Raw genomic sequence first — 21,958 nt, 5'->3', positions numbered from 1 at the left:
GTTTATATTGGTCATAATCAAAAAGAATCAAATGGAATAATACACAGAATAATTTGAGTTGGTGAAAGGCTAGATAAATAATATTTCAGAAATATGCCTGATTTGGGGTATTACTTTCAAAAGCAGAGAAGTTATAGCCTTTTTCTGATCTGAAAAGAAAGATATATTTAAAAAAAAATTACAATGAGGTATGAATTTTGAGATGTTGATGAAAAGTATAGAAATAAGGGAGAAGTTCCTCAGACACAGAAACAAAAATTTGGAAACACATGAAGGAGGTTGTCTGATGGAAACTTGGAAAAGAAGAGGTGAACCAGAAAAACGGGCAGTCACAGAAACCAGGGAAGGAAAATATTTCAGCAAAGAGGAAAACAGACAGCAGCTCTCTCTTGGAAGAGACTGGCAGGTAAAGGAGGATGAGGATGGAGTTTTGCTAGGAGAAGATTATTGCAAAAACACAATTTCATTGTAGTGCAGGGGGCAGAAGATGGATTTGAAAAGATTCGTGAACTAAAATTAGTACAGAAAAATTGCTAACAAACATTGTATATTCAAAAATCTATGAGCTCAGAGGTGGGAGGGGAAGGAATACAGTAATGAGTGAGTGAGTGGCAGGGTTGAGATGGATTTGCTTTTTAAATAGAAATAACCAAGTCACTGTGCCAAAGGGACTGAAAGCATAAATAAATAGGTGAGAGAAGTTATGATGGAGATCAGGAGACTAAACGGACAGGAGACAGGTATGAAGAGCTGAAAAGAGATGAGAAACTTCTGTGGTATGAGAAAAGAGTTTGCAGGAAAGGAATGGGAAAGGAAATAAATAGGCTGGGCTGGTGGAGGAAGATCAGAGAGTATTTCATCAGTTTTCCTTAAAAACCTGAGTACCACGCCAAAACCACAATTTGTCCCCATTTTTTTGGCAAGTGTTAGTTCATTTATACACTTACATGAAGATTCTTCAAGTTCTTGAAATCTCCTTCTTTAATTTCAGTGATTTTGTTGTTCTGTAAATCCAGTAGAGTTGTGTCAGGAGGAAGGTCTTTTGGCACTTTTTCCAAACCTAGGGACAGTGAAAAGAATAAGCAATTGGCTTTGAAAGAAACTTTAAATAGGGGTCAGTACTTTTCATAGCAGCATTTATCTTTCAGTAAACACGATTTCTAGAATTCATTCCCTAAAGAAGCTTATGAAGACTTATCTGAAAGTATTGCTGTCTCCAGCCAGTCAAAGGGAGTTTTATTTTGCTACGTCAAATCAAAATTTATTTAGTCACATTTCCATTATGCCCCTTTCTGAGAATATATCTGAGTTATAGCTTGAAGCAAAGGATTGAGTTTGGGAAAAATATTTCTAACATGTTTAATTCCACTGAATTGTGTGAATAAAAATTGCTTTCAGAAAGCGGTATGGTATTTATTAATTTCACTGTGTGTTAGATTTTGTGGACAGAGAACATTTCCTGCTATTTAAAAGGTAGTGGGCTTTTTTGAAAGAAGTATGATAGCTAATTATAATCATTTCCAGGAAAAATACTGTTTGTTTGACAGTAACTGAATAACTTGAAGTAAAGTCCACTAAGAAAAAAAAAAAAAAACAACAATCCACAATCCAGCTCCCCCTTTTTCTTTCATCTGAAACTATGTCCAAGTTTTCTGGAGAACAAATCTCTTGGTTTCCCTACAACTGCCAAAAGAACATCAGACAGTTTAAATTAAAGACTCTCTTTGGGACTATTTTCTGAATAGCTGATATGTAAGTCCGATGAAGTCATGGAAATGAAATTATTTAGTGTTAAATAACACTTGCTTTACCCAGCTTTCCTTTCATACTGTGACTTGGAATAGAGCAAATCTTTTATAGTCATTCTGATTTACCACAAAATTAAAATGTTCTTTTCTAACTAGTCTTTTTTTTTTTTTTTTTTTTATAACAGAATGTGAAATGCTAAATGAATGGTTGGTAGGAAAAATTTATAGACACTAATAAAATCTCTATATGGGCATCTAACAGAAGTGGACTTCTCTGGAAAGAACAGTCTTTTTACCAGTAAAATTTTAACAAATATTTCTGAAGCTATATTCGATCTCTCCTGGGAAAGATCTCATTACAGGTATCACCAGTGTCTCCTCAGTATGATGGTGGACTGCATGATATTGTTCTCAGGTGAAAGATATACACCTACATATACTAACTTTTTAAACCTATGTATTTTAATCTTAAGCATGGCACTGCAAACACAGTGAGATATGCCTGCCCAGAGAAAATATATGCTTTGCCCACAAAGGTGATGGAGTCTCCATGCTTGGAGATACTTAAAAGTTGACTTGAACCAGTCCTAAGCAACCTGATCTGGTTGACCTTAATTTAGCAGGGGGAGTGGATTAGATGATCTCAAGAGGTGACCTTTAAACTCAACCATTCTGTAATTCTGTGGTGTTTAATGTTCATCACAAATGTGTTTTCATACCTGGAATGCAGGTTTCTCTGTCAAATTCCAATGTTAAGTGTAACCCATTCTCTTTCAATTCTTTTAGAGAACATACATATGTAGAGTAAAAAAATGGGTGTTTTTTGTTTGGAAGGATTATGGCGAATGATGAAAAGTATATGTTTGGTACTATATTTAATCTTTTTAACCTACATAAAGGGCAATATCCTACAGTTACTACTATAAAACTTTACCATAAATTCTAGAGTGGTCACAGTGATGTGTACTGGATCTCTTTACTACAATTAGTGACACATTAAGAATTCATTATAGAATTGGCCATATTCTTAAAAAATATCTGCATGCAGATGAGGCCTCCAATTCATCTTTAGGTGTCTGGTCTGAATCTTCCACAGTGTTGAGCACCTCACAGATCCCACTGGTGTCTGTTACGGCTGTTTGGTGCTTAACAAATTCTGGAAACAAGACTGGTTTTTCAGTTATCTATATATGGGTGCAGGAGATCTAAACTTTTGAAAAATGTTTGCTTCTTTTAATCTTACTTTTGAATTCATAATATTAGCCTATACAGAACACTCTGTTGTCCTACCATTACAAAAGGTTTGTTTCTGAACCTAAAAAACATCCAACCTCCCCTTTCAAATTTATTTTCCCAGCCATAAATTCTCTAACATTAGCTAAAAAATTATTAAAATATTTGGATCTGATATTTATTAAAACTGAGTATAATATAGATTACCCTGGCTGAGTTTTAATCCAATCCAAAAGGTTTTACAATAATCCAGCCTGGGATTAATTAGTAAAAGCTTCTACCATACATAGAATGACAAGAGCCAAAGCTCACATCTCATCCTGTTTACCTTACTGATATTCAGTGCATGAATATATAACACAAATTAAGATTCTACATATTACTAAAAGAAACTTTCCTCATTCAGGCTTGGACTTCATTTTTACTGAGGCTGTTGCAAAACCCTCACTACTTTTAGAAGTGTAGGACTAGAGTTCCAAATATATAAAAATGTGATACCGTATAATTTGTAAGTTGGTTGTCTTTGGACAGTTTCTGCCCGCAGCGGACAGGAATGATGTCAGCAACTAAAAACTCTCTCCCAAAAAGCACTACTTTTTCAAGATCATAATTTTATTATAAGAAGTTGTTACAGTCTAGCAGCTTTTATAGATTTTTTTCACATATAAATACAAAAATAAGATTTAATTATTTGTATTCAAAGTTATATTACTATGTTCTTGTTGTCAGTATATTTATACTAGTAGGCTGATAACTGTAAATAAGTGCTTATGGCAGAAACTAAGGCACATGAGAACTGTACAGCTGTCCTTTGTGTGTTGTCCTTGGAACATATTTTGTAAGAACACTTGGATTGCCACTGAAGAGGTAATTTTCCGAGACTAAACTTCAAACTAAATTTCCAACTGTACGTTTCAAGCTTCATATGTCAGCTTCTAAAAGCTCAAGTGTTATCCCTGAATAAGGTAGAACTGATAATTTCTCAGAGCAATGAATTTAAACTTTAAATGTTTCATATTATAACAACAAGACAAATTTAACAACCGGACATACATTTGTGAAAAGTGATTTATAAAATTTTCCTATCTTGTACTATAAACTAGAAGGATGTACAATATAATAATTAGTTTTGCACACAAAGGATAAAATTGCCATCCCTTAAACTATTAAACTTGTTTTATTACCTACCTCATGTATATTCTTTTATGCCTTTCCTGAAGCTGTTTCTAAAAATGTTTCACAAAACAGCTGTATAAATTTTATTTGAACCTTTTTTCTTGCCTTGTCTGAGTTTTGGAGAGCAAAGCATAGAGGAATACAGGATGCACTCCAGGTGCTGGAGAGACATTGCATTACCATTAAGCAGATTAGTACATCCTCCAGCTGAAAGCTACAACTGGAGCTCTCCAGTGGAGGAAGAACTGATAAATGGGTGGATCTGGACACTGCCTTGTAAAATTAGAAGCTAAATAATTCAGAACTAAACCGGAATGTTTGAGGTGTGGACTGGATCCAAGTGTTTCACTTGTCATCTACATTGACTTAAAAAGCTGTGCTTCAGCTTGCAGGTCCAGGTCTCCATATAGGTAGATGTGTCTCCAGGTAGGTACACGTAGGCGGAGGATTGGTGTAGTGCAAACTAGCCCCTGTGCTGGAGATTCCCTGCCTGGAGAGCAAACCTTCAGACCTTTCTGGTCAGGATAGGTCAATGGAACAGCCAGTTCAGATGAATGAGGGAGCCTGGACTAACACAACAGCATGACAGAATTTGAACTCAGTCGAGAAAATTGTAATCCCACTAGACATAGAAATGGCTCTTGGCTCCTGGGATAGAACTACTATTTCCAAGGAGGATTTTTTGATTCCTCTGTCTGGAAGACTGAGAACTTCAGAGTGAAATTGTGGGTTGTCCTCACTACTTATTTCTGAGAAGATCAATTGATGCCCATATGCTTCTGAAGCTATGTTGCACAGTATGGCTGCATGTCCACCTACAAGTACCTGCAGTGAAATTTATGTAATACCAACTGAAAGGGGGACTGGTGTTGGAAAATGTCAATTGAGTCAACTCTCAAATATTTTAAGAACAGTTTACATAAGTATTCCAGCTCTTGGCTGTGATTTTTTAATACATTAAACCTTGCTTCTTAAAAAGCCATATGAAAATCACTCACAGCAGTATGATTTTTTATGTGAATAATCAGTGCTACACAGTTTGGAATTCAGTTCCCTAGAAATATTTCAGGCCTCTGGTTCCTAAGATTAACTTATAACTGATTAAAGATTTAGATTCTTCTGCCTTTCCCACTGTATGTGAAATTGAAGATACATATGTATTTATTTTGGTTGAATCAAACTAAGTTGTTATTTAAGTTGGTCAATACTTTTTTAAAACTTCTACTTATTCACAAGTAAGTAGAAATTTTATATCTCCGCCCTTCCAAAATCCTTACTTACACTGAAATTAAGAGCCTAAAGATTCTGGAAATATAAGGAATTTAATAAACCCATTCATGTATCTTTAGACCATTACAATTTGCACTGGATTCTGGAAATATAAGGAATTTAATAAACCCATTCATGTATCTTTAGACCATTACAATTTGCACTCAAATATTTCTTTCAGAGAAGTCATGACTTCTTTATAGAAGCTGAACAGCCACCAGTTCCTGCAGCGTGGGTAAGATTTGTATTATCCTCTGCAGACTTCTATAAGTAGAAATTTTCTTCTGTTCTACCTTATGAGCCTATAGCACTCAACTATTCCCATCAGTGTGCATGTAGGTATATAAAAATGCATACATATGAAAATTCGTAAGGAACAGAATATGCAATAGAACTACAAAATGGAAAAAAAAAAAATTTTGTAAACTTGAAATATTTTCTGTTGTTAGTCAGGATCAGCTGAACTGCTATTATCCCTGGCATAAGTTTTCCTAACTTTTTCTTACTCTAGTTGCTACACCACAGAATTTTGGAATAACAAACACAATCAAAATGTATTCATCAAAATCCAGCAGAGCTGGATCACCAACAGATTTCTTCCATGCAGATAACAAGGGCCCACACTCACTTTTGGGAGCACTGAAAGGCTCACCTACAGTCACCTGGAAGATGTTTGGTGGGGGAGGTTAGCAGGACCAGGACTCCCTCCTTAGTGGGAGGATGGAGGGGAAGGTAACTTTTCAGAAATCAGGCTTGTCTCTCTGGGATCCTACTCATGTGGGTTGTAGATTTTTTAAAAAATTTCTTAAGGAAATTACAGTGTCTGGCTGTTTAGCTGTGATTGCCTTAACTCCTAGAGAGGACAGAAGGCTGATGGATCTGGAGATTTTATGAGATCGGAAATTGGGCAGAGAAGAGCCAAGGCGGGTACAATTCAGTCATTACCCAGTCCCTGAGAGAGGAGCAATCAGTGGCTAGGCATCTCTTGTGTAGCACTGCACCAGCCCAACTAGCATGTGCTGCCATTTAGCCAGCCAAACAGGTGTAGAAGATGTAGCAAGGATTTGGGAAGAGTGTGAGGAGTAAGGGAGGTTAGGGTTTTTGGTGTACAAGACAGGCTTTATTGCTTTTGCAGCTCAGGGAGTAACCTGCTCAGCTACAGGAGCTGTGATCAAGCAGACATGGAATTGTTGAACCCGCAAAAGGAGAAGGGTAGCTTTTGAACCCTCCTGGCTATGAAGGGGTTTCAGTCCACTGCTCCAGTTTCTCAGAAGTGAGAGCCACAAGTTAGTCTGCAACTTGGCATGGAGCCACGTTTCTGCTGAAGCCATACGACTATGCAGAAAAGGAATGTAAGATTTATGGGGCCAGCGAGGGAGACTAAGCAAATAGGAGTCTGAGTCTGTAGCCCAGAGATGAGGACACTTCCCTAAGAATTGCATCCTTGCAACACTGAGACCACATAGTCAAAATAACAAATATGTGAACAGTGCCAATTATAAACAACTTTAACAACCCTACAGAGCTTGTGGCTTGATATTTTTTTTTTTGCTTTGTTTGGGGTATTTTGGGTTTTTTTTTCTCCACCTATCTGTTTTACAATAAGGAGGGATGGGGCTTCTTCCTCTGAGTAAACCTTCCCTTCCCCAGCTGCAGAGAAGGGGCCAAAAGGCAGAGAGATCTCAGCACTGTAGCTCAGATACATGTGTTATTACATTGCAACACTCACAATTATTATCACAGGGGCCATAAAATGGGGCTCTTTTCAAGACTCCTTCAGTTTCCACAAACAGCTGCTGCCAGCTGAGGAATTTGGGCTGAGCTACGTGTAATTCCCAACCGTGATCATCAGCGCCTGCTCTCCCAGCGGAGGCAGCCTCTCCAGCAGCTGCCTTCGCTGCCTGTGCATGCTGCTGTGGGCTCTCCCCTGCTCCCAGTCCAGCTCTGCCACATCCCACTAACAGGCAGTAACCCTCTCCGGGGGGTGAATGCCCTTAGTAATGCCCTGAGTGGACTCTGGGATGAATGAGACAAATGGCAAGTTTACAGGGTCGGGATAGTTGGTCATGGAAAATAACAGGAGTCAAGGATTGCTTTCTGGAAGAGTGGCGAGTTGCTTAACACAGCTTTGAATGCTTTGACTTAGAAAAGTTCACTGACGCTTTCCCAGGCTATGTGCTTCAGTATTTACTGGAAATTTGTTCTCTATTGTGTGGGATTTGCAAAAATGAGTAATTTCATTATTTTTGTCCCACCACCCATAAAATAAGAAACAATTGTCTTCCTTTACAGAGAAGTATCTACAGCCTCCTCCTCCTCTTGATTGCTATGAAATCAATGGTAATTATTTTTTTAAAGCATGAAAAATTAAAGAATTCTTTATCTCGAGGGATTTTTCTAAGAGCTAAAAAAAAAAGCAGTGCCTATTGGAATGCATAAGACTCTTAAAAGACATACCTTTAAAGGTTATCCACAACCATTTTTCAGACTTGTTTTTTGCTCTACAATCTATAAAAGTCATTTTCCATTAAGATCTATTTTGGACTTATTTTTATCACAGATTTTTATTTTTGTATACCTCTGACCCTTCCCATAGGAAAAAAACAAGAAACTGACCTCCACCCCCTGCTGAGGTGGCCTCTCAGGAAGGTAGACCTACTGACATGTTATTACACTGGGTTTTTTCCCAAACATTTGCAACATTGCTTTCCAGAACAGTGAGGAACACAGAAAAACAGACACGAATTCACATGGTATAATCAAATGCACAATTCTTCATTCTGATAGTACTAAGAATTATAAAGGCCCTAGCAAAGATTTAAAAATTAGTGCATTGCTATAACTGTGTTTTTCCATTTCCACCCACTCTGTGTAGTGAACACATATTTCAAAGTATAATTGATATTGCAAACTACATATGTTATGAATTATTTTTCAGTGCTAGTCACATTTTTGGTACAGATAGATTCAGCCTCCTGGCTCCAAAAGCTAATATCTAAGAGTAATGATATATTCTTGAAACTAAAAAGCAAGCAACCACCATTTCTGTGTTCTTTCTAACTGACTTAATTTCAAAGATCTGGAAGGTATATGCCTTCTCAAGAAGGACAGAAGTATTTTAGAAAGGCAGAAAACTTTTCTGAAATAATCATGAGACTTCAGGGACTAGACATTAAGTAAAAAAAGTCAAATATGAGTTTTCTGAACTCCTAGAATGGCCAGCTTTACATTTCCTACTGTCGTGGTTACAGACATAAAACATCCCATTGGAGAACAGCAACTGTCGTGTATGATTCATGCGATCTGCCAGCACCATGTGCATAATGGCTTTAGCTAAAGTGGATGCAATGCAGATGTACTATCTACAAGTACTCATGCATTAAGGTGAAACATTTACTTCTTACGAGCATTTACAGTAGTCAGAAGAGACCATTTCAATGACTTAGAAAAGTGAGCACTATCTAACAAATTACATTTTGAATTATCCTTTGGAGTAACATAATTTGAGGTTTGCCTGGTTCGTAGTTTAAGCAGCAGGCAACAGATACCAATTTAAGGGTAGCTCCCTCAATCTTTACTTTGGGATTTACCAGAATTAGCACTAACATAATGGAGTAGCCATAAAGAGTCATTTGGGGGGTGGATCTTCTCTGTTTTCAAATAAACCTACCCCTTCCTGTTCTGACCACATGGTCATTGAACAGCCCTAGTTTATTATGACCTGAGGGCAGAGATATGTTCCTGGTTATTTTGGGTACTTCTAAACATAACATGGCAATTTTTCATAAATGTTGTAAGATTGTTTTCAATCTACTTTCATGCAAGCAAACAATGGAAGGAGTCGCTGGGACTGTCTGGACATAGTGAAAAACATTTAAATAAATGTTGAGAGAGGATTTCCTGACCAAATCCGGGAGTCTGCAGATCTGCTAGTTCCCTCTTTCTACTAGATGATGTTGTATATATCCTTGTAACTCTTAGATATTTTAGCTTTGTTACTTTTTTATTTTGTTAGTCATTTAGTGACCTTTCCCAGGTCAGCTATCACTGTAACAGTCATCTCCTTCATTTCAGAGGATGTAAACTCTCTGCCATAGAGAGGGAATAAGGAAGAGAAAATAAATTTTGCCCCCTAACCCTGAAAATAGTAATTTTTTCATTCAATTATTATCCTAAGTTCCTCCTGTTTCTGGAACATTCTGTACATCCCCTTTTCTAGACATTTCTCTTATAGCTTCCCTTGAAAAGGCATGATTTTCCCTTCCATGTTCACACTATCCCTTCTTTTCTTGAAAGAGTTCCTATTGTGTCTGTCTTCACATCCTGGTTTTCTTCCATTGGCTTTCTCCTCTTTCATTTTTATTGTAGTATTTGCTCAGTATCTAGTATCTGCCTTTTTTTCTGTTCTGGGTTGCTGATAATATACAAACTTTATTAACACCATTCACCTTTCTTCTTGCATTCTTATTTCCTAGTGGTAAAAATTAGTACAATTTTCCCAATCTGAAGGTGTGGAAATCAAAGCTAAAGACAAAGCTAAAGACCTAATTGAACTTATGGAAAGAAATGGCATCAGAGCTGATACCTTTTAATCCTGTTCGTCTAACTCACTCACTTCTTTGCTCCTACACCTCTTAGAGATATGCCGCAATGAGTTTGCACCACTAAAAACACTCTTATTCCATATCACCCTAAAATATTAATTTGTTGAGAGCCTGTTTAGTTTCTGAGGCCCACACTGGAGTAGTAGAGGGGAAAACTTGCAGTTCAGCATAGAAACGGAGGTCATCCTAGGCTTTCACATTTTAAATGGTGCAGGAGATATGGGCAGAAACTAGTTCTGGGATGACCTATTGCACATTTCAAATTTCATCATCTATCTCATGATGTATTACAGAACCAGATTGTAACCCCATTTGCACTTGCACATGTTTAAAATGCTTTATTACTTCTGTAAGTAATCTGTCCATTTGTTGTTTTTCAATTAAATCTAAATTTGCTTTGTGATTTGTTGGGCAAAAGGTACACAAAAAAGGTAGTGGATGCTCTCCTGGGTGCCCTCTCACTTAAGAGCATGCATGGAGAGAACAAAAAAATTCTTTAAACACTGCTTTTCACCTTTTTCATTCCCCATTGACTGACTAAGAAGTCTGTAGTAGAGTTGCTTATATAGCAAATGTAACCCTGCTAACAATAGGGTCAATTTACAGAGCTGCTTGAGTCCCATAATTGGTCCCATAAGTTGAAAATTACAACTCAATCCCCCCACCGCTCAAAAACTGCCCTGTGCAGGCATAGACCTTGGTGTTAAGGACCCTTTGTGTCTGTCTTTGCTTGCAGAGAAGCCAAGTTATAACTGTCTTTAACACACAGGGAGGAGACCTAGGAATTTGGGTTCTACATGAAGCAAAATACAGACCAGTGCATCCAAAGCTGATAAGGAAGCGACACTCTCAAATCTGTGTTAGAGAGAGGTGTTTTGAAAATCTGCTTAAAACTAGAATCTATTCTCAGTACCATGGCAACTGGACTCTGCAAGCAGCGTTTTCCTGAGTAACTGAGGGCTAATAGTGGCAGTTCCTCCTATCATTAGTGACTCCACACAGAACGTAGGTCTCCCTGTTGGCAGGGAATTCCCAATGAATATTGGGAAGGAGCCTTTGGACTCTTTAGCTCTTCCTAAGACTTGGCCAGGAACCTTTCGCAGTTTAATAGCACAGGCTTTATGTTGTGAAAACTTGGATAGTTTTTTTTAAATAATACACATACTATAGATGTCCATAACACTAGTAGGTGCTAGCAGTAGTTATTTAGTAGGTTTTAAGCACTGTAATCACCTGCTATGACATAATAATTGACTCACATTTTACTATCTATCAGCTAATTATCTGTGCATTGGGAAATTTTAGAAATAAACCCTTGCCACAGTGCAAACCAGAAAACAGTCACTTCTTGTATCACCTGGACTTGGCAGTTAGGATTGCCTTTCCTGCCACTAAGCTTTCTTAAATGGCATTTCCTAAGCTGAAGTAAGCAAACAAAACAAGGAAAAAGTAAGAAAAAAATAGAATGAAAACTCACAGAGTTGGTAACTGTTACCTTGGAGTAAACAGCTAGTAAAGAAGGGATGTATTTAGAGTGGTTTAATTTTCACCTAGAATCATGTTTATCAACTGGAAGTGGAACATCAGCAATTCATGTTGCGATGCAACGCAGCCTGTCTTTTACTGTTACACTGGCAAAAGCTGAGGACTTTTTGTTAATATAAAGCAGTCTACATCCAGGCCAATACATTATTTTTTATTCACAACTATTCAAAAGTGTTTTGTAATTATTGGGTTCTTGAGTTAATTTTTCAGGATGTACTGAGTACAGGGCTTTAATTGATGCTTTCTTTAACTTCCAAGGCATCCCAAAAATCATACCTAAGCAGAATATGTATTCTACCTAAGCAGAAAATTTTAATAATCCATGGCAAATTTATTACAAAATAGTGCTGGTAACCCAAGTTTATTTTTCCCATGCTTTAATTTTATCACACATAACTTCATTAATCTGAAAGTAAGTCGTATAGCCTCCAGTGGTCATTGAGGCCCTGTGTTGGCAGTTTAATTTTCCAAAAATCCTTTCTGTCATTAACATCCACCTTAGACAAGGATGAACTACCCCATGGGGTGGCTGTCTGACTCTCCCCATGGCTGTGAAAGAAGCCCAGATGACTCTTAGCTGGCTAACATCACCTGAGATCAGCCCTATGTCATGGATAATACCTGTAATACTTCATATAGATCCTCCAGTCTGATCTCTATCACATTAGAGTAATGCAGTTCATCCAGTTAGCATGTGGAAAGCCTGATGACTTGTGTTTAACTACAGCATTACTTATATTTGGCTAAATAATGTTGTCTGAAAAGGCATTTAGTCTTTAGTGTTAAGGCCCTGGTATTGTGATGCAGAGGCTACTCTCAGTATAAGTGACAATATACTTTCCCAGATTTCATGGTTCCATTCTTATTAATATTTTTGTTAAATGATCCAGTTCCATGGAGTCAGGGGATTTCATGAGGGTCTCAGCTTTTATCAAACATAAAAGGAATATGTCTCTATTCCTTATATATAGAAGGAAAAAATGCATGAAATATGCAATAACTTGTCCTAAAGGCTCAGCAACTACAATGTAAATTAAAAAAGGCTTTTTTATTTAAAAATTACATTTGTTAACATCTAACTATTTAAGGAACCATGCTTTCTCTTATTACACCTTTAGAAACATGTAAGATTTTGAGCTAAAGGTATATCTTTAAAAATTATGTTTTTGAAAGATTGGTGAACATTCAAATAGTAGGAGGGATTCTAAAACTAAGTGCACAATAGTAAGTAATCCTATCTGTTTTTTGGAACTCGTATAATGACTGAGACTGATCACCAATGAGGTATGCATTATTTTTCTTCAAAAAATATTTTATGCTGACAAGAGAAGTTCAAATCACAGTATATCCCAAAGGAGATAATTTCCTTTATAATGAGAGAAGAGGTTCACAAATAGAGTCATGATCCAAAAATGGGTGTTCAGATGTTTCTGGAAGATTTCATACAATGAGATAAATCATCTTTTGTCAACGATTAAATTAGCTGCTGTCACGTTACCACAGTTCAAGTGTTGAAGAACCATCAGTTAATACAGTTTAGACACGGTATGTGTTCAGATAAACTGCCTCATGTCACCGGATCCCTGGAATAATGCTTTACATATCTGTGAGCTTTTCACCCACTGATCTCAAAGTGCTTTTCAAACACACACTCCAACATTCATGCTGAGCTTTAATATACCCTTCTTTACTTTACAGCTGGAAAAACCCTGCATTTCTGAGCTGTGAGTAAAATTCCAATTTAAGCTGTAATACTGCTTGAACTTTGATTACTGACATTCATCTCTCACACACTTTTTGGAGACCACAAAACCACCATGGACGCTCAAGGCAAGAGTGCTGGAGGGACTCCCCTACGTCCTGTGAAGTCTCCAAGGAAGGCGATCTCATTGCATCCTGCAGAACACAGACACTGCTCACTTTGTAAGGGGCTGACAGACTTATCTGAAGGTGAAATAAAGCTCTGACCACCACCTCTGAACGCGCCTATGGAGCATTTTGCATCCGCTGCAGGATTGAGTAATCACACGTGCGTCCTCCTGCCTACCAGCGCACTCTGGGAAGAACCTTTTCCTGAGACTCCCTTTGGGAGGATGAGACTTTACATGGAACTGTTAATCCTTGCTAGGGCTTTTATGAGGCATGTTTGCCTGGCCAGCTGACTGCATATCTTCCCTGTGTTTGTTACTTTAGAACAAGAAAACCTGTCTCTGACCAGCTATATCAGCTACTCCCCACCTGTAAGATGTGCTAATAAGGAAGAGGTTTGTGATTTCTGTGGAAAGTCTGGCTATAGCAGAGTACTGCCTTATGCCGAGGCATGATTAAAAAAGTGAACCTCTGGCTCCCTTCTAGCAACAGGAGGCAAATTCAGAAAAGGTAGCGCTTTTATAAAGATACCACAGTGGCCTTCCTTGATGAGATACGTGAGCCTGCTGCACAAAGGCGATACATCTCATATAAGGTAAGCACGTGGGGCTCTGCTCTCGATCTGTCAGTAACTGCAGCTCAGAGAGAATTCTTCTTCAGGGTGTGAGAAGACGGCATTCTCCTTCCTGCTAACTCAGCTCTTGGCTTGGAGGCAAAATAAATTAATTTGGAGGTATGTGCTTAGGAAGATGTGACTGAAGCTTAAAAGTACAGGAATGCAAAAATTCAGCTGACAAGAGTGTAATTGGACCACTGTGAATTTTTTTTCACTGGTTTTATTGAATTTGGATTATTTTTTTATTATTATTCCCATCCAGCGATCAGGAGACAAGGGGCAAACTTGATCTCTGGACCCTGGATGTGACAGTTCTCCTGTGGTTTATTCACATAACTCTGTGTCAGATACTTGACTTTTCCTTATGATACAAGAGTTTACAAATAGCAAATGCTCCTTTGGGAAAAAAAAAAGAAACATGCTGAAGAGGAGGAGACCTCTCCATAAGTAGCCTGCATTAGGGTGCTCCTGTTGCCTTGCTCTGACATGCCCCCTGCACCCGGGGGCTCATGGCTGCAAAGAGCCCTCCTTCCATGCCAGTGACTGAGTGGAAGGAGGGATCCTCTTCCAGATTTCAACTTTCCTTTGTGGGACTTAATTTAGTAAGCTCTTAATATATCCCTGGGAGGAGTCTTGTTACTGCCTGCAGTTTTTCTTCAATTAGTGCCCATGGGACTAGATGACTAAATTTGATAATGTGAGGGGAGGGAGGTAGCTAATTTGGTTGGGTCAGAAAAGCCCGGAGCTGAAGGGTGAGGCGGGCCAGGAGACATGGTTTGCAGGGAGGTAGAACTGTCATTTCTGGTTTCATGGCTCCTGCCTGCACATTGCTTTCCTGATCTCTGTGCCCCAAGCACCCTTCATCCCACAGCCCAGGAGTATGGTTGGCTGTCCTGGCAGGACCTCCACAGCTCACAACAAAATTTGAGTTCTTGGAGCCAGCTTCCGGCTTTCCTCAAGTCAGTAGGTAAATGTGACCTTGTCTGAATATGAGTGACACAGAAATGGATTCAAGGCTAGAAGAGAGGAGAGTTGAGGGCAGATTTGCCTGTGAGCAGGCAGCATACACAGCTGTCCTGTCCCTACTCACAGGGGCAGCCATCGGATCCGCACCCTGGTAAGCCTCCCACTTGGGCCACGACCCATCAGGGGTTGTCGTAGCCACATCTGACAAGGAGGGACTTAATGCCAAGGCTGAGGAACTCAGAATGATTATTACTTCCTTGAGCTCTGCCAGGGAAATATTATTTATTTTTCAGGGCTGCTTATTTTAAGCCCAGGGAGATCTCTTTTCCTTCATGCCCAGAGGCTGGATGTTCTCAGCTCAGCCACTCCAAAAACACACTCTTTTCATTGCAGTATCTACAGCATGTGGGTTTAAACCAAGCTCGAAATACCTCTTTCTTATCACCCCTCTCAAAATTATCTGGGAAACAGATAATGGGATACAGATCTGGGGCCTTAATTGCTGTATTTCTGAGTCTCCTTGTCAGTATGGGATCCTATTAACCCAGAAGCATCTGTAGGGAGTGGACTGTAGTGCAACCCTTTGGAAACCATGTGTGTAAAGGAGAGCTGAATGAACATGGGAGCAAGTACAGCAACAAAGCGTCCCTGTGTGAATATCTCTACTTTTTTACCAAGTGAAAGCTCCTTACATTCTGCAGAATTGAAGCAGACTGGGGACAAGTTCCCAAAATAGCTTAAATTCCATCAGCATTAGCCAGTGTAACAACAATAAAACTTAAGACCTCCATGGCATGTGGGGACACCTCCTCTCCACTCCCCACCCCATGTTTGCTACTATCTGGCATCTAAATGGTAAAAAAAAGAAAAGATCGTTCAACACGGACAGTACTGTGAAAACTTTATGAATGCATGGCTAGGTTAGTCCATGCTCATTTGTGCAACTTGGCTTGCATTATTCACTGGGTCTTTGCCAAACGTATCTGTTGCGTAATTATGTGGCTTGCTTTAATAAATTCACAGAAGTTTCTAGGGATGTAACTAATGTTTTCCCCCTCCTTTTTGTAATTATACAACACCCACCACAATGAGACCAAGGTTCTAATTGGTGAATATGTGCCATGGTTTCCAGCAATTTTCAAGCCAATGCTATAACATCGGAAAATAGAAGCACCCAGCTATACATTTAAACAGCTGAGAAAAGACTTTTTAAAATAATTAACTCTATAAAATCATAAGAGAAGTTATTGGCCTGTCCACTGAATAAATTGCCTAATTTTCTTGTGAGAAAAACCAGCTTTATTTTCTGCACTGCACACTGACTTAAACTGAATAATATTGGCGTAAGCCAAGAGCAGTCTCACTGAAGTCAACTTCATTACTTGGGATTTCTGCATGGGGAAGTCAAATACAGTGGTGGCAGGCATGGCTTCAGATCCTGCTGATCCGATTGTGCAGACAAGCCCTTGTAAGTACGGGAGTAAAGGCAGTTTGTGAGAAAGTTTCTCATGGTTTCAGATTGAACAGTGTCTAAGAAGGATATTGAATGAGGAGCTCCAAATTGTGTTCATTGTTTTGGAGTGTTTCCAAGCTCTTTCCTCCGAACAACTGGTTCCAGCATATATGAATCAGGTTTGGTTATTCCACGCTCATGTATTCCAATGGAAATGGGATGATTTTTATGTTGAGGTACTAGACAGTATGATTAAGGGTGTTGGAGCTTGGACCATGCAATTTAGAACTTTTTAAAATGTTTCCATCCCCACATCTGACCTCACTGAATTTATTTAACAAATTTCTTTAACATACATTTGAAGGAATAGCCTTGAAAACTTATTCTCTCTGCAGCAGAAATCTGTGGTCTTTCAAAGAATAAATGAAATGTACATACAGAAAACTGACATTAAAAAAATCAAATGACCATCTTCTCAGGGCTTTATGACCTACTTCATATAGTACCTTCTAGTTAACAGTAGCTGTAGCATATTTCTTTGACAAAATCCCAGTTACAAAAAGTGACAGTGCATAGCAGCATCACCATCTCAGCTGCAAACCTCTGGCTAGAATGTAAGTATATAATCTATGAAGACACTCCTGGGCTTACCTAGGTCAGAGCATTGCACCACACGGAGATGGCACTGGCAGCGGAAGGGGCACACTGGTCCAAATCCAGATATGACGGGATCATCCGTTGGAGGCATATCAGCCGACCCTTCATCCTCCAGCATAAAGTCAAAGAGGCCCTGCTGGTGGAACGGCTTGGCCAAGCATGCTGGCAGCAGTAGGACGAAGAGAAGAGCTAGCCTCATGGCTTAGTTCATCAACTCTGGGCAGAACCTAGGGATCAAAGCAGTAGATTTACAACAAAAGTAGCAGCTTCCCATAGTTGCACAGTTCCTGCTGAAGGAGGTCCAGCATATCCACCAATTGCATAACTGTTCCTTTCAATAAATGAAAACTGAATTGTGAAAATAGAACAGTTATGTGATAGGAGTCTGGTAAGTGCTTGTCAATAGGCTGCTTTTTTTTTTTTTTTTAACAGAGCAGTTTAAAGGCAACTGTAAACACATCTGTTTGCAGATTTAGAGTAATATTTATTAGGAACAGGCAGCACTGTCAACTTTGTTATGCAAAACAGTCAAAACAATAGGCCACATTTTCCATGTGTCTGTTTTCTGCCAACGTAACAGTCTATTTGATTTCATTAGCATTTGTTTCATAGCAATGAGTTTGTCTCTTGGGGACAAACCTGAGGTTCCAAAACTCACTGTAATGCAGTATTTCATGTCTTCAGAAATATTTTTTTAAAGTGCCAGTTTGCTGTGTGTTTTAAATTATAGCTAAGTAAAACTGACTGAAAAAGAGTGGGATCTAGTGACAGGGTGGAAAGAGAAGGGAAGATCTTTAGTTGTTTAAATGAGCTATACTTCTTTCCTAGTTTAAACAGCACAATAAATTGGAATACAATGTTGTGTTATATTGGATTCTCTTGGCTTGCTTTCCAGATTTTTGGCTAGGGGATTTTATGGTATAAACAATGCACCCTGAAAATCCTCTGCCTTGCACTGCATAAGCATTGGAATTGATGCTTGTAGTATTGTCAGCACACTTTCCAATGGGCCTTTGGGGCCTCATTTTGTATATTTTCATGTTCAGGAGCAACTTTACACGAGTATGTATTACCATAGATATTAACAAGGAAAACTGTTTAAATATGTGTTCTTGGGACATAGGCCTAAATGCATTCCAAAACACTGTACATTGTGCTACCTGTGTTGTGCACTAAGGAGAAATCACAAAACATCTGTTTACAGTTTTTTTATTAAGGCTGTATAGATCCACTAATTTTCTGAAAATTATTCCTTTACTATTTTTTTATATAAGGAAGCTTATCTTTTACAAACTTTTGTGGGTCTAAAAACCGTGCACAAAAAACACACGAAGAAAGCTGCCTTCGAGTTGCCAAGTGATAGAAAGTCAAGCTTGTCATTTATTTAGGACCCTGTTCTTAAAATGGATGGCATAGTCTTGAATACAGTGTTGCTCTTTGTAATGAAACAAAAAAAGTTCACTTGCTTCTTCAGGTCAATAACTTCTGAAATGCCTTTTCTGAGCACTAGTTGGGATTACCTTTTTTTGAGCTGAAATTATCTAACAGTTAGGGGCGTGGTATAGCATTTCTCAGCTCCATATGACTAATGGAAAGATAAAAAAATGGGGAAGAGACAAAGGAGAAGGACTGCCTCCCTCTCTACATTGACATATGGAACCTACCAGGTAGATGACTAACATGGTCAGCTGATGTTAGAAGAGACTGGTACAGTGAGGCCTCTCTTTCTAGAATAACACAACCAGGTACCCTAACAGGAGTGGTTAGTGAAAAAGAAAAAAAAAAGCAAGCTAAATAAATAAAAACACAGGCCTGGAATTAGATAAAATTTATATTGTGCCTGGGTTCAATTTCCTTTATTAATTTTTCCCTACAGATGCCAATATGCAATCCTGCAAAAACCTTTAGGGCTCAGTCTTAATAAGATGGTAAGTTTACCTTATAAAATATGCTAGCGTCATATAATATATGACACATGGAGTAAAGCACTGTTTCTGTTGCCTCTTTAAGTGACATAGCTGGTTTCTTAGTTGGACCTGAAAGCATTTTATTTTCCTGGTGCAGGCATATTACCTACTGCATGCACTGAGGAGTTTAGCAGACGTCAATGTCAACTAGAGGGTCAGAGCACTTTACCACTACTTATTAGCCCAACTCAGTGCTCTGCAAACCTGTGCCATGTAGCCAGGGCAGGCTGTGTCCCCATGTGGGCCATCCTCCTGAGCTCCCTCCTGCCCTGGCCTCCCACCGACACTAGGGCTGGGTGCCTTCCCCAGTAACATCCCCAGGACTCACACAGAGTACACATGGACAAGTAAGGATGTCACAGCAAAGCGGTGTTAATACATGGTGCTGAGTTCTTACCACAGTTTAAATTAATTTTTTTTTTGCAATAACCATTATTATATATGAATTATTGTAATACAAAAATGTAATTTATTAATAGTCTGCAACAGGAAGACAAATTTGCTATATCATCACCATCCATTGTAATAAGCTGCCTTGTGAAAATTATCAATAAAACATTACCCCAGTGCAAATTATTTTTCAGAATGTTCCTTAACATTAATAAACATTGGGAATGCTGCACGACAACCCTGGCACAGCACTGGAAATCAGTACTTTTTAAAGAGCTTCCCCAACTCTTTCCTTTGTATTCATACATTTTTAAAATATTTTAAAATATTTAAAACTGCTTGTATTCCCCCCAGGCTCACTGCTGAAACGCAGTCCATCCCAAGAATTCACAATCAGGATCTTATCCTGGAGTTAAATTACTACCTCTCAAAACCCCCCAAAACAATACAAAGGCACTTTGGAAGTATCTTCACACTTTACTTTTTGTTCATTAATATTGGTGACTTTGCTTATCTCAGTTAAACCCTGTAGTAGGCCTTTTCCTTTGGTCTCTGTTTTGTCAAAACTATAATGAAATCAGTAAGAGCTGTGTATAAAAGGAAACTGTAGGACAACAAAGGATATCAAGGATCTAATCTGAGGACACAGCAGAGAAAATAACACACACAAGCTACATATTAATCAAGAAATAGGAATAGATATGTGTCTGCATATCTTTATTTGTATATGTATTCGTACTGCAGGCACACACATCTGTTCCTATTGTTTGCATGTGTAAATGAACATAAACAGTTAGAAAAAAAATATATACAAAACTGTACTAGTAAGAAATGTTTACATTTCACTTAAAAAAAGAGAGAGGGGAAAAAAATCTGAGTTCTTAAACGTCTGTGAAACAATATTTATGTCTGCAGGACAGAACTGTTTAAATTTGCTTTAATTATGTGTTTACAATGAGGAAGACTTTTCCACAAACAGAGGAAACTATACCATAGACTTGGCCACATTTCAGTTTAAAATACCACTGGAAATGTGCTTCATCAGTTCACGTCACCACTGTATTGGTGGTCTTCTTGTCAGTTTACCTTAATATTAAGCTTTAAATATTATTTAACTTACTGTCAGAAATCTCTCAAAATGCCACAAAAGACACCTTAAACAATATGTGCAGTTTCAAAAAAAAAATCCCCCACGTTACATGTTTTACCCATTTTGTATAATAAAGTCTAGATGTGCAAACACAGGAGTTGGAAGTTTTAAAGAGATTCAAACTCTGTTAAAAGGAGTTTAAACTCCAGGAATTTTCTTTTCTACTATTTCATTCATAAGAACCTTCTTTAAATGTGAATACCTTGTTTGTACACTGTAACATAACACATTCTAACATTACAAAGTCACACACTGAACCCGTTTAACTGACTTTTACCTATTTTTTTCTCTGAAATTGAAATTATATTCATTAATGTTTGGAATACATATGAAGAAATTTGAATGAAAAAGAAATCACAGAGTGTAGTTTAAAACAGAAATGTAAGAACTCATGCATTTTTTACACTCACTCCATCACCGATTCTAAACACTGGATTGCTAACAGAGAATATACTGCTGCAAAAGTTTACAGTAAGGAAAAAGAAAGGACTATAGCCGTGCTTATACAAATCAAAACAAGAGACAGAACAGTCAAATAAACAGTAGGAAATCTGCACAGTCCTTGAGAATGCATTCTTACGTTCACAAGAAACAAAAGTGCTGGATACAAAACCTAACATTGCTAGACATTTAGTAGGATTTTTTCCTTGCTTCTCTTAAAATTCGACTAGTTCTTGCCGTAGACTTGCCTGAAGTTTTATTAGTGCAGCATAGTTCAGGAGAATTACTGAAAACCGTACCTTTTAATCCAGGGATTTGCAACAGGAGCTCTCAAAGCTGAGATGTAATTAAACTAAATATTCAACCCAGGCAAGAGGCTTTGCAGGTGTGGAAAGGAGGAGGGGGTAAGTTCAGCTCAGTGACTGTCACTTGGTGGAAAACCCTCCTGCTTCTATTCCATAGCACAGTTAAAAAATAAGGTTTCTCTCAATGAACACAATCCAGGCTGACACCCACATTAGATCATATGGTAATGATATGTCTCCTGTATTGCAGCCAGAAACTTTATCAGCTCTTTTGCTTTCTTTTCCTCCTTTTGCTTTTTCATTTGCTTTTATTTCTTTTTCATATGTTTAGAATCCCAAACTACTTGTACACTATAAGACAGATGCTTAGCTGTAATTCTTCTTCTTACTTTATTTATGTCCCTAAAACATATATTTAGGAAAGTTTTCTTGGTTTTAACTATGTTTTTTTTTCTGACTCAGTACTGAGAAAAATTTTTGGCTGCTCCTCTTGTTTATAGTATTTGGAATTCAAGGAAATGATATAAAATTAATCTTGAAGTTAGTCAAAGTGGAGATTTATATCAGAA

The 21,958-nt window shown here is 38.1% G+C and overlaps 1 protein-coding gene across 1 annotated transcript in view; it reads right to left on the bottom strand.

Annotated features, from left to right (window-relative positions):
• The window catches only part of DCN (decorin), a 39,845-nt gene extending 18,271 nt beyond the window's left edge, over positions 1-21,574 (bottom strand). Inside the window, exons 1-3 of the mRNA XM_014964006.1 lie at positions 21,384-21,574; positions 17,131-17,363; positions 948-1,060 (exon numbers count right to left, since the gene is read on the bottom strand). Coding sequence (XP_014819492.1) covers positions 948-1,060; positions 17,131-17,335 — 318 coding nt within the window. The 5' untranslated portion in view covers positions 17,336-17,363; positions 21,384-21,574. The remainder of the gene's footprint in view (positions 1-947; positions 1,061-17,130; positions 17,364-21,383) is intronic.
• Between the last annotated feature and the right edge of the window lie 384 nt (positions 21,575-21,958).

The sequence above is a fragment of the Calidris pugnax genome, unplaced genomic scaffold, assembly GCF_001431845.1.
Source record: "Calidris pugnax isolate Ruff unplaced genomic scaffold, ASM143184v1 scaffold44, whole genome shotgun sequence".
Classification (NCBI taxonomy): Eukaryota; Metazoa; Chordata; class Aves; order Charadriiformes; family Scolopacidae; genus Calidris; species Calidris pugnax.
This window is presented reverse-complemented; position numbering and strand designations above follow the sequence as displayed.